The sequence below is a fragment of the Vespa velutina genome, chromosome 12 (assembly GCF_912470025.1).
Source record: "Vespa velutina chromosome 12, iVesVel2.1, whole genome shotgun sequence".
NCBI lineage: Eukaryota > Metazoa > Arthropoda > Insecta > Hymenoptera > Vespidae > Vespa > Vespa velutina.
In genome coordinates, this window is record NC_062199.1 from 2,536,808 (window position 1) to 2,547,742 (window position 10,935).

The window sequence follows — 10,935 nt, forward strand, 5'->3', positions numbered from 1 at the left end:
GATAATAACGATTTATGTCGTGTGATCTTCAATCGATATAATAATTTCGAGTATTGATTGTACAAATTAACATTAAAATTGTACCTTATAAAATGTTTAAACAATTATATTAAATAATGATTTTATTGACAAAATTTTTATGATATTTCTAATATTTACGATATTTATAATATTTTTGTTTAAAGGATTACTTTTAAAAAGTTTCGTACTTCTTTTTTAGGTAAGTTAAAATATAGAAATCATTTCGTTGCGATGGCGGGAAGGTTTGTTTACAAATGGCGTTTCATTAATAGTATCATGGCAATCTGATAATGTAAAATACGTATACATGTAAAGGAGATAATGATGGAGAAGTCAAAGGAAAATTTCTTAGAAAAATCTGCTGAAAAATTAACGAAAAATGTACAGAATATGGCCAATTATCGAAGTCTTTATAATGAAATTCAAGTAAGTATTATGTACTACATGCATCAATAGAATTCATTATTTTGGTAACCTTTTTTCTACATTATTTTTAGAGACTCGTTGCTTCGACTGTTGTAAAAAAAAACGATTTTGAAAATACTCTGATCGATGCTCTCAAAGTAAATGGATTAGAAACACAACTTAGAAATACTGTGTTTCATTGGGCACGATCGCAGGTGTATATATATATATATATATATATATATATTTATTTATTTATTTATTTATTTATCTATTTTATAGCATTGCTATTTTGTTTGTAGTGTTCAATCTTTAATTGCAATGATTTTTACACGATTTTATTGACATAGGATTCATTAAGATCAAAGCCAATACATCTCACTGAAAATGCTGATTTGATTTACTTGAAAAAAGTTCAAATTCAATGGGAACGTCGTATTCAAAAATCTTTAAATTCTATGTGCAGTGAATTGAATGTTCCATTAGCTCGTATAAGACCCAATGCAGATAGAGAGGAACTTGGTGAAAAATGGAACGAACTTAGTACTTACGATATCGGTAAAGAAAAAAAAAAAAAAAAAAAAAAAAAAAGAAATAGAAATAAAAAATTTTATTTTTATTAATAATCAATATCATTTTTAAAATAATAATCGAATTGTTTGTATAGATTTGTCTCAATATAGGCCATTATATGCTCCAAAAGATTTTTTAGAAGTATTGTTTTCTATACGAGATCCAGCCTTTAAGAAACATCCGTATGTATATATAAAACAAATTAAATAAATAATTAATTTATTAAAATACATTTTGATATTTTTTTTAGCGAGGAATTAAATTGGGATTTTAGTCATATACAAATTCGTGTAAGAACACTCGCAGAACTGGTATGTTTTTTTTTTTTTTTTTTTTTTTAATTAACATTGTAAATAATTTATGTGCGCGTGCATTGTTATTAACATAAATTATATTTTATAAATATCGACAGAGATGTTTGTACGTTGAATTAGCTCAAGGCATGCCTTTGCTCGGTGTTAATCCTGATATGCCTGCTGCTGGAAATTTTTTAAATTTAGAAGCTGAAAGAACTCATCTCGGTGAAAAAGTATTAAGTACAAATTATGCGCCAATTGCTCAAGAATTTTTAAAAAGAGGAGCACCACGTGCTTTAAGAGGACGTCTTTGGTCTCTCGTTTTAGGATCAACCATTAAAGACAACGTACGTGCGTCTCCAAAAATTTTAATATTTATATTTAAAAAAAAAAATAATTTCAAATATATTTTAGGACATCGAATATTACGACGAATTGAAAACTATGGTCTTACAATATGACATCGTTGTTGATAAATTAATTATAAAGGTAATGCTAAATAATTAATAAAAAATTAATTATATAAATTATTTTTTATATTTTGTATATTTTAGGATGTACAATTAACAGCAAGTAACGATGATCAATATTTCGTTTTTGAAGATGTTCTTTATAAAACAATGCTGTGTTTTTCAAGGGACTCGGAAGTATTAACTCCGGTTACTACCGACAGAAGTGCAGGTGGTCAAGTGATACATGCGGTTTTACAAGGGAAACCTGCAACCCTAGAAAATACTTTAGTATTCCCTCCAAGTGGTGTTATACCATTCCATGGATTTACGATGTATGGTAGGGATTATGAATTATCGATTCAATTATTAAATTAATATTTGTTATTTTCTAATAAGTTTCATAATAATGAAAATAATGTTTTGATATTTTCTATGTAAAAAAATTAAATTCAATTTTTATATTCTTTTTTTTGTTTTGTTTTGTTTTGTTTAAAGCCACTCCTTTCTGTTATTTGTACGATGACCCATGCATCATGTATTATACTTTTCGAGCATTTTATCTACGTTATTGGTTTCGTCTTCACACAGTTTCGAGTCATGAGCAAGGTATAGTTGCATTATGTTTATTATTTGAAAGATTATTACAATGTCATGAACCACTGTTATGGGCCCATTTTAAGAACATACATCTACAACCGTAAGTTTTCTATATTTTTTAATTCATTTTTATTCCATTTAATTATATTATTCATTTATACATGATTTTATTTCTTTACAGAATTAAAATAGTATTCAAGTGGTTGATGAGAGGTTTCAGTGGTCATTTACCACCCGAGCAATTATTATGTTTATGGGATTTAGTATTAGGATATGATTCTTTAGAGATAATAGCTCTTCTTGCAGTGACGATTTTAAGTTTTAGAAAAGAAAATTTGATGCAGGTCAATAATCAGCACAACGTAGAAGTAAGAAATCAATATGAATATATTTTTTATAGAGGAAGAAAAAGAAATCAATGTTATCGTTCATAAATTTTATTTTTGTTTTTGTTTTTTTTTTTTTTTGTTTTTCAGGCAATTTTAGCGGATTTATCATCATTAAAAGTAATACCGTTGTTGCAATTAGTCTTATTGAAAGAATAATTAGATTGTTCTTATTGAAATCGAAAAAAAAAATAATATAAAATTTATACAAAATTTTAATGACTTTCGAAACGCCTGTAGATCTACAACCCGTTCTACATGTAAACGAAAAAGCAAATTTTCAAGAACGTTAATAATTTGTTGGTTACGTGATTAGTATTTATAATCAATTATTATTGATATAATCATATATATATATATATATATATATATATATATATATATATATATATATATATATATACATTGTTTTGAATCATCTACATGACAACAAGAACATATGTAAACTCATTGAGAGGGGAGGACATGCCTGTTTCCGGCCAATGGAACACGATCGAAACTACAAGCTACGCTTACACACGACTCGCAAGCAGATTCACAATGACGTCATCGTTAGAATCGTATAATAAAGCAGTTTTAAGCAATTAACAATTATCCTCGTTTGTTATATACAATTTTGCGAGGAATTAATTTATAATTGTTGCTTAGATCTATTTGCCATATATAAGAATTTATTTGGAATTTAATTTTCCGTTTGTTTTATTTTTAATTAAAAAAGAAAAAAGAAAAGAAAGGAAAAAAAATTATTTTAAAATGTAAATTTTATATTTAAGAATTTTAAATGTAAAAAATTCCTTTTCGAAAAAACATTTGAAATGTACAATTTGCATATATCGATGTTCGATTCTCGAATGTATAACTTGGATGACGTCGATTCTCGGATGCGCGAACTCTCTCTAAAAACCTTTGTACTAGTGGAGCATACCCTGTAGTGTTCGTGCGATGCACGAAACCAGAGACGCCTACTTGCTATCGTCAATTGTGTTTATATAGTCCGTTCACTAACTATCGCATTCTCTCTCACATCAGTTTTAGTGGAAATTTATCGCTGGTCTAGTGTAATAATCGATAAATTGTAAGTAATATTAACTCTCTTGATGTAAATGTAATCGTTCTTAAATGATATTTAAAGCTACGTGCGTTCTCGTAGTTCTTACCGTGTAGAATTGTAGCTATTAAGGGTGGGGTGGTTTTCACCCCCAAATTATTAGTCATGCTCAACTTTGCGCCACCGTCGATCGTCCTTGGTGTTAGCGTTAGTTCCGAATAATTCGACCACTATTTATACCTCTTTTTTTTTTATTATTATTATTTTTTTAAACAAGATAACGAAAGTGGCAATAAGTCTTGTTAATCATAGCACGTCGATCACCGCCCATTGAGGCAAAACGACGGAACATCTGGATCGTGTGTCTTATCGAATATCATAAATATACTTCCGTTTTTTGCATTGATAATAATGATTTGTGAACTCATAGATATAATAGAAAATAAAATAGAGAGTATTAAAGTATTTTTGTTTTTTTTTCAATAAGATAATTCTCTCTTCAGGCTTGCATTGTTCCCATTAGATTACATGATTTAAGAGGAATACAATTTGAAAAGAATTTAAGGACAACATCAAGATGGCTTGGCGTTTCAAAGCATCAAAATATAAAAATGCCGCACCTATTGTACCTAAACCGGAAGCATGTATTCGAGATATCTCTGTAGGATCATATCAGACTTATGGGAACAATATTACAGCATCGGCTGCATTTATGGCATTTAATGTGGATCACAATGGTACTTTCTCAGAAAGTAATAAGTTATACATTATATGCACTTTTGTTGTACAATGTTATCTGCTTTTTGTAGGATCTAGTTTGGCTGTATTACCACTTGAAGATTGTGGTAGGAAAAGTAAAACTATGCCATTGTTACATGCTCATGCTGATACTGTAACTGATATGGAATTTTCACCTTTTCATGATGGCCTACTTGCTACTAGTTCGCAAGATTGTTTGGTAAATTCAGTGAAATTGATTGATGTTATGTGCTCTATTTTTTTCTTTTTTATCTTTGTGCATTCCAATAATATTATTTTGTTATTTATTAGGTAAAGTTGTGGCATATTCCAGAAACTGGATTAGAAGAATCTCTTTGTAATCCTGAATGTACATTTTCTCATCGTCAAAGAAGAGTAGAAGCAGTATGTTGGCATCCGGCTGCTGAACATCTTTTAACAACTGCCTCATATACAACTTTAACTCTTTGGGATGTACTTTCTCAACAAGAATTATTCTGTAATGGAAACATCTAATTATTAAAATTATAATATTATTTTATAATACTTCGTCTAAGATTTAGAATATTTCTATTATTTTGTAGCTAACAGTGATCATACCGAAGTAATACAATCATTAAGCTGGAAACAAGATGGCACTATTTTGGCAACATCTTGTAAAGATAAACAAGTGCGAATTATTGATCCTCGTGCATCAACTTGTATTGTTAATTTCTGCTCAAGTCATATGAGTATCAAGGATTCTAGGATTGTATGGTTAAATAACTCTGATAGAATATTAACTACAGGATTTGATGCAGCACGTCTTAGACAAGTATACATAAGAGATTTGAGGCATCTTAATGAACCAGTAAAGACATTGGAATTAGATTGCAGTACTGGGTATGAATAAATCGTAATTAAAATAAATCAAAGCATAGAACAGTTACTGAAGTGTACTATTTCATTTTTTAGGATTTTGATGCCTCTTTTTGATCCTGATACAAATATGCTATTTCTTGCGGGTAAAGGAGATACTACTATCATGTACATGGAAGTGACAGACAAAGATCCTTACTTGGTAGAGGGAATTCGTCATAGTGGAGAGCAAACTAAAGGTGTGTGTCTGGTTCCAAAAAGAGCACTCAATGTCATGCAAGCCGAAGTCAACAGATTATTGCAACTCACATCTAATATGGTTATTCCTATCATGTATCAAGTACCTAGAAAGGTAAATTTTATTTTCATGTAATAAGATAAAAAATTCATTATATCATATATTTTTCTAATTTATTATATTTATCTTTTAGACATATAGAGACTTTCACGCTGATATTTATCCTGATACAAATGGTTGTATCGCTCAAAATAATGCAGCAGCATGGATCAAAGGCCATAATGCACCTGTTCCAAAGATATCATTAGATCCTGCCAAGAGAAGCAAAGGTGAAGATCCCATAACTGTAAGTAAAAATTTTTCAGACAAATTTATATGTCATTTAATATATTATTATAAAAAAACAAAAAAAAAAAACTGTAGAATATACATTTTAAGATTAAATATCATCTCATTTTGTATAAAGCGTTCATTTTTTCGAAGTACGCATGTTTTTCAATGCTTCTGTATGCCTGTATTTACATATAGCTAAATCTTCAAACAAACAAGAGAAATGTGTTGATGACTTTATTATATTTTATGGAAACACATGCTTTTAGAAATATATTATTATTATAAATATTGCTGAATGTTTTCACCACGTTTAAAAAAAAGAAAAAGGAACATTTATTTTTTTTTAATTATGAGAAAATATATTTTGCGTTTGCTATATAACAAAATTATTTTGCTGTGTGACTTGTATTTCTTGTATAATTTATTTATTTTTTATATTGCAATATTCGTGTAAATATAGCAAGATAATTTATAAATTACATTAGGTGTACAATGTATATAATTAACAATTACTTTAATACTTTAATTACTTTTTAATATGTACAGTGCTATATTTACATTATTAACAAGTTTTTAAATTAATTAGTTTAGGTATTTCAAGGATTAATGGACATATATGCATATATATATATATGTACATATTTATACATATATATAAAATAATGTATATATATATATATATATATATATATATATATATATATATATAATTTATACGTATATATAAAATGATGTATATATATATATACACATATATAAATCAATTGTATGTTCCCAGAATATGCATACGTTATTTTTCTTTTCTTTCATTTCTCTTTTTATATTTTTTGTATATTTTTCATATTTCAGATATCCAATGTATATTTTATAGTTTATACATTAGCACTATTGAAAGTGTTATTCCTGGCACGTGTTATTGTAATGGCAATTGATGTTCTATAGCTTAATCTATCAGCGTAAGTAATATTAAGTTCGCGTAAAATAAGTTATGTATTTTTATTTTTTAGTTTTAATTATTTTCTATATACATATTCAAATACATACATAGAGTAGTTTGATAATATAAAAACTAGATTAGTTTGTATTTTTTATTTTGTTTCTGCTATGAAGTAAAATAGACAGAATGGTTTTGTGTGTATATATGAGAGAAGCTTGTAGATATTATATATATATAAACATATATATTTATATAGTATATAACTCTTTATGTAAACGCAAATTAGAAACTATGCAATTGGACAATCAAATTTGGTTTGACTAGTTTGCGTCATTAAGGAATTTACCGTACCTTTAGGTACACAAAGGAAATTTAGCAACACTGAAAGAAAATCAAAACGAAATTAAAGTGGAACCGATCAAGTCTCCAAAATCAATAACGATTGCAACACCAAAAGGATTTTGCAAAGCTCAAGGTATCAATCATGAAAAGGAGAAGAACATAGAGAATGATATCGAGAAGACAGAAGAAAATAAAAAGATTGAGATAGAAGATGAGAAGATAAAAATGCAGAACGGTGGACAAACGATACCACCGAAGCCTCTACCCAGAGCATCAAGAACCAACAGCGTTTCTGAGGATGAACCTAAACCTGTAGCACGACCTCGCACATCACCGAGTCCGGGATCCGTCGTTACATCTGTAAATCCAAATTCGATCAGCGGATACAAGGTTGTAAATTAGTTGTATGAAACAAAAGAAAAGAACAAAAAAAAACAGGCGTTACTTTTGTATGTGTGATTTCAGTGTGTGTTTTCAATTACATACTTTGCCATTTCTTTTCACATTTCATCATTTTTTTAACACATGTCATATATCTTAATTATTTATGTCATATCATATTTTATATATAATCGTTCATCATGATTTCGACTGTAGATATATATTAATATTAAAAAAAAATTTTGTTTCTTTTTAATATTAATTTATAATGGAGTAGAAAATTTGTTTAATTTTATTTGTACAATAGACGATTAATATATATATATATATATATTTTTTTTTTTCTTTTCCTTAGCCACGGCTTGGACCAAAACCATTTCAGGCAAAATCTGGTAGTCAGGAATTCTCTTTCGATAAGGTCTTCTCTGTGCCGGTTGCACCGAACAATGATACAAATGGTTATCCAAATGATATCAGTATACCATTGGATAATACTACCGATCCAGAAAAATCACCAACGTTTTCTAACGAACGTATGAAGGAAGCAGAAAATGGAAAAAGTGATTCTAGCTCATTGGAAGAGGATGCGAATTCAAGCGACTCCGGATATAAACCAAAAACACCGAGCACCGCAGAGAGACGAAAAGTTTTTGAAACTAAAGTTAAGGATGAATCGCCTGAAAGTGAAGACATAGGAGGTTTCGAACGTGGTAATGTTAATAGAAACTCAATCGCAGAAAGGCGACGTTTGTATGAAAGTAGATCTGTATCTGTAACTGATGGAAATTTAGCCGAGAAAGCAATGGGATCGCCGACCATGTTACGAAGACGAGATTCTTTCAAAACTAAGAGCGAGGTAATTAAAGAGGATGATGTTAAGAAAGTCGTTCCAATGTTGCGCCAACAAAGTATGGATCCACGTTTGGAAAAGGTTGAACCAATTACAACACCAACTCCTAAAAGAACATCGACAGTATTTGGTATAAAATAATATATGAAACGATTTCGTTAAATATATTAGAATATTCGAACTTTATATCAAATAATAAAATTTCAAAAGTATCTAGAACTAATCTTCTTATTTATAGGTCGAGTATCAAAATTCAGACATCTTAAAGGTACACCTGGTCATAAATCTACTCATATTGAAAACGTAAGAAATATTAGTCGACAGATATCAGGAGAATGCGATGGTTTTCACGGTATGTATGTGTGTGTGTGTGTGTGTGTGTGTCTGTAAGAAACTTTCTTGTCTGATATAATGATTAAATAAACTTAAAATATGTGAAATAAATTTTAGCCAATTCTGATCGCGTTGCCGTTCCTTTGAGTGGACCTGGAGGGAAAATAGCAGTATTAGAATTAAAGAAAACTGGTAGATTGCCTGATGGTGTTATGCCAGCATTGGTTCATGGAGCTACAGTGATGGATTTCCAATGGGATCCTTTCAACAATCAGCAGTTGGCAGTCGGTAAAGTGAAGATAAAAAATTTCATCCAATATTTAATAATAATAAAAGAAAAAAAAAATACAAACAATAATTATTTATTATTCAGCATGCGATGATGGCATGATCAGACTATGGGAAATACCAGAATCTGGATTGGCAGAGCCAACAAATGAACCGAGTCACGTAATAGAAGCTCATGCTGATAAGATTTATTTAATAAAATATCATCCTTTAGCATCTGACGTGCTCGCATCAGCATCGTACGATATGACAGTAAAACTTTGGGATTTATCACCTTTAACATCAGAAGAATCAGCCATCCCAAAAATAACATTGTTAGGTCATACAGATCAAATATTTAGTTTAGCATGGTCACCATGTGGACAATATCTTGCTAGTGCATGCAAAGATGGAAAATTGCGAATTTACAAGCCGAGATCCAGTGACGTGCCTATAAAAGAAGGAAAAGGACCAGTAGGTACTCGTGGTGCAAGAGTTATATGGGCATTGGAAGGCAGATACCTTGTTGTAATGGGTTTTGATAAGTATGTCAATCATTATACTCTTTCATTTTGATATCCATAATATATAATATTACTATCATTTTTTTTTTCTCCAGGGTCTCTGAAAGGCAAATAATGATATTTAAAACTGATAATCTTAATCAACCTTTGAATACCGTTGGATTGGACGTTTCTCCTGCGATTTTGATGCCATATTACGATGAAGATAGTTCCACTTTATTTTTAACTGGTCGCGTAAGTTCATCTCTATTTTCTTTTTATTTATATTTTAGATTAAAGATTAAATCATTGTTATATTGGAAATATATTCTCAGGGTGATTCTACTATATATGCTTTCGAAGTTACGGAAGAAGCTCCTTATTGTTGTCCTTTGAGCCATCATCGATGCAGCAGTTTGCATCAAGGATTATCATTCCTTCCTAAGAATAGATGCGATGTCGCAAGTGTAGAATTTGCATCCGCTTTAAGGCTGACAAATAATACCATCGAACCATTAAGTTTCACAGTACCACGTATAAAAGTACTTTGAATATTTTTGATATTTAACAAAAAAAAAAAATATATATATATATAAATCATCATATAATTAATAATTATTTTTCTTATAATATTTAGAGTGAATTATTCCAAGATGATCTTTTTCCACCAACAAAAATTACATGGAAAGCAGCATTAAATGCTGCTGAATGGTTCAATGGAATAAATAAACAGGCCTCTAGAATAAGTCTTAAACCACCTGGTATGGATAACTGTAAGTATAATTATAATATTTACAAATAATACATAATTGTATAATATACAATAAATATCTTGTTGTATTTATAGTGACAGAAAATCAAGGACAACCAGCAGTTACTACTATGCCATCAGCAACAAAACAATCAACAGGCCCATTTTCAATCTCTTCACAACCATTCAGTAGGCTTGGCTGGAATACAGATGTAAGAGCAAAGCAAGAGGAAGTAAGTTAAAATTCTATTTAAATTGTATTTAATCTGCATGTATATTTTTGAAAATCACACATTGCCGAATGATTTATAATGATGATAGTAGAATCACGTGTAGTTATATGTGTTTGTCATGGAGAATTACAGGCATGTTATAAAATATATATTTTCATTTTAAAAGATTAAGATATATATATATATATATCAACAAGAATACGCGTACTCTCGTCACATACTGAGCAAATATTTTTTTAGTTACTTTTTGTCTCAGTGTATTGCATAATGTGTGTTGTGGTAGATCCAAAAAACAATGAGCAACAATGTGGGGGATGTAATACAGTGCTCTTTGGAACAAGACCACATGGAGGGTGTGGAAGAGCACGAATGGGTAGGTTCATCATTTGTTGC

General features: G+C 29.6%; 2 protein-coding genes across 8 annotated transcripts in view; both read left to right on the top strand.

Moving 5' to 3' along the window:
- Positions 1-264: 264 nt before the first annotated feature.
- LOC124953294 (TBC1 domain family member 19) lies at positions 265-3,052 on the top strand. The gene is made up of 11 exons (XM_047504471.1): positions 265-447; positions 519-641; positions 777-984; positions 1,094-1,181; positions 1,250-1,310; positions 1,412-1,642; positions 1,710-1,784; positions 1,850-2,084; positions 2,243-2,444; positions 2,526-2,712; positions 2,821-3,052. Exons 1-11 carry the CDS (start codon positions 343-345, stop codon positions 2,887-2,889), a joined length of 1,584 nt encoding a protein of 527 aa, XP_047360427.1. The 5' UTR covers positions 265-342; the 3' UTR covers positions 2,890-3,052.
- A 573-nt stretch (positions 3,053-3,625) lies between these two features.
- Positions 3,626-10,935, top strand: part of LOC124953447 (coronin-7) — an 11,117-nt gene continuing 3,807 nt past the window's right edge. Inside the window, exons 1-18 of one of the 7 annotated variants that reach the window (XM_047504834.1) lie at positions 3,628-3,805; positions 4,282-4,515; positions 4,588-4,736; positions 4,829-5,015; positions 5,101-5,398; positions 5,471-5,726; positions 5,806-5,958; positions 7,240-7,614; positions 7,961-8,315; positions 8,397-8,585; positions 8,694-8,807; positions 8,906-9,076; positions 9,162-9,600; positions 9,675-9,813; positions 9,894-10,100; positions 10,196-10,331; positions 10,406-10,542; positions 10,826-10,915. In XM_047504834.1, coding sequence (XP_047360790.1) covers positions 4,356-4,515; positions 4,588-4,736; positions 4,829-5,015; positions 5,101-5,398; positions 5,471-5,726; positions 5,806-5,958; positions 7,240-7,614; positions 7,961-8,315; positions 8,397-8,585; positions 8,694-8,807; positions 8,906-9,076; positions 9,162-9,600; positions 9,675-9,813; positions 9,894-10,100; positions 10,196-10,331; positions 10,406-10,542; positions 10,826-10,915 — 3,555 coding nt within the window. In that variant the 5' untranslated portion in view covers positions 3,628-3,805; positions 4,282-4,355. Of the gene's footprint in view, positions 3,806-4,265; positions 4,516-4,587; positions 4,737-4,828; positions 5,016-5,100; positions 5,399-5,470; positions 5,727-5,805; positions 5,959-7,239; positions 7,615-7,960; positions 8,586-8,693; positions 8,808-8,905; positions 9,077-9,161; positions 9,601-9,674; positions 9,814-9,893; positions 10,101-10,195; positions 10,332-10,405; positions 10,543-10,825; positions 10,916-10,935 lie in introns of all 7 variants that reach the window. The other 6 variants (XM_047504833.1, XM_047504832.1, XM_047504829.1 and 3 more) reach the window with 6 other exon arrangements.

Excerpts from the sequence above, each read along its gene's own strand:
- LOC124953294 (XM_047504471.1), top strand. The coding sequence starts at position 343 with ATGATGGAGAAGTCAAAGGAAAATTTCTTAGAAAAATCTGCTGAAAAA. Across the intron at positions 1,643-1,709 it reads GATCAACCATTAAAGACAAC|GACATCGAATATTACGACGA; the intron begins GTACGTGCGTCT and ends AATATATTTTAG. Across the intron at positions 2,445-2,525 it reads AAGAACATACATCTACAACC|AATTAAAATAGTATTCAAGT; the intron begins GTAAGTTTTCTA and ends ATTTCTTTACAG.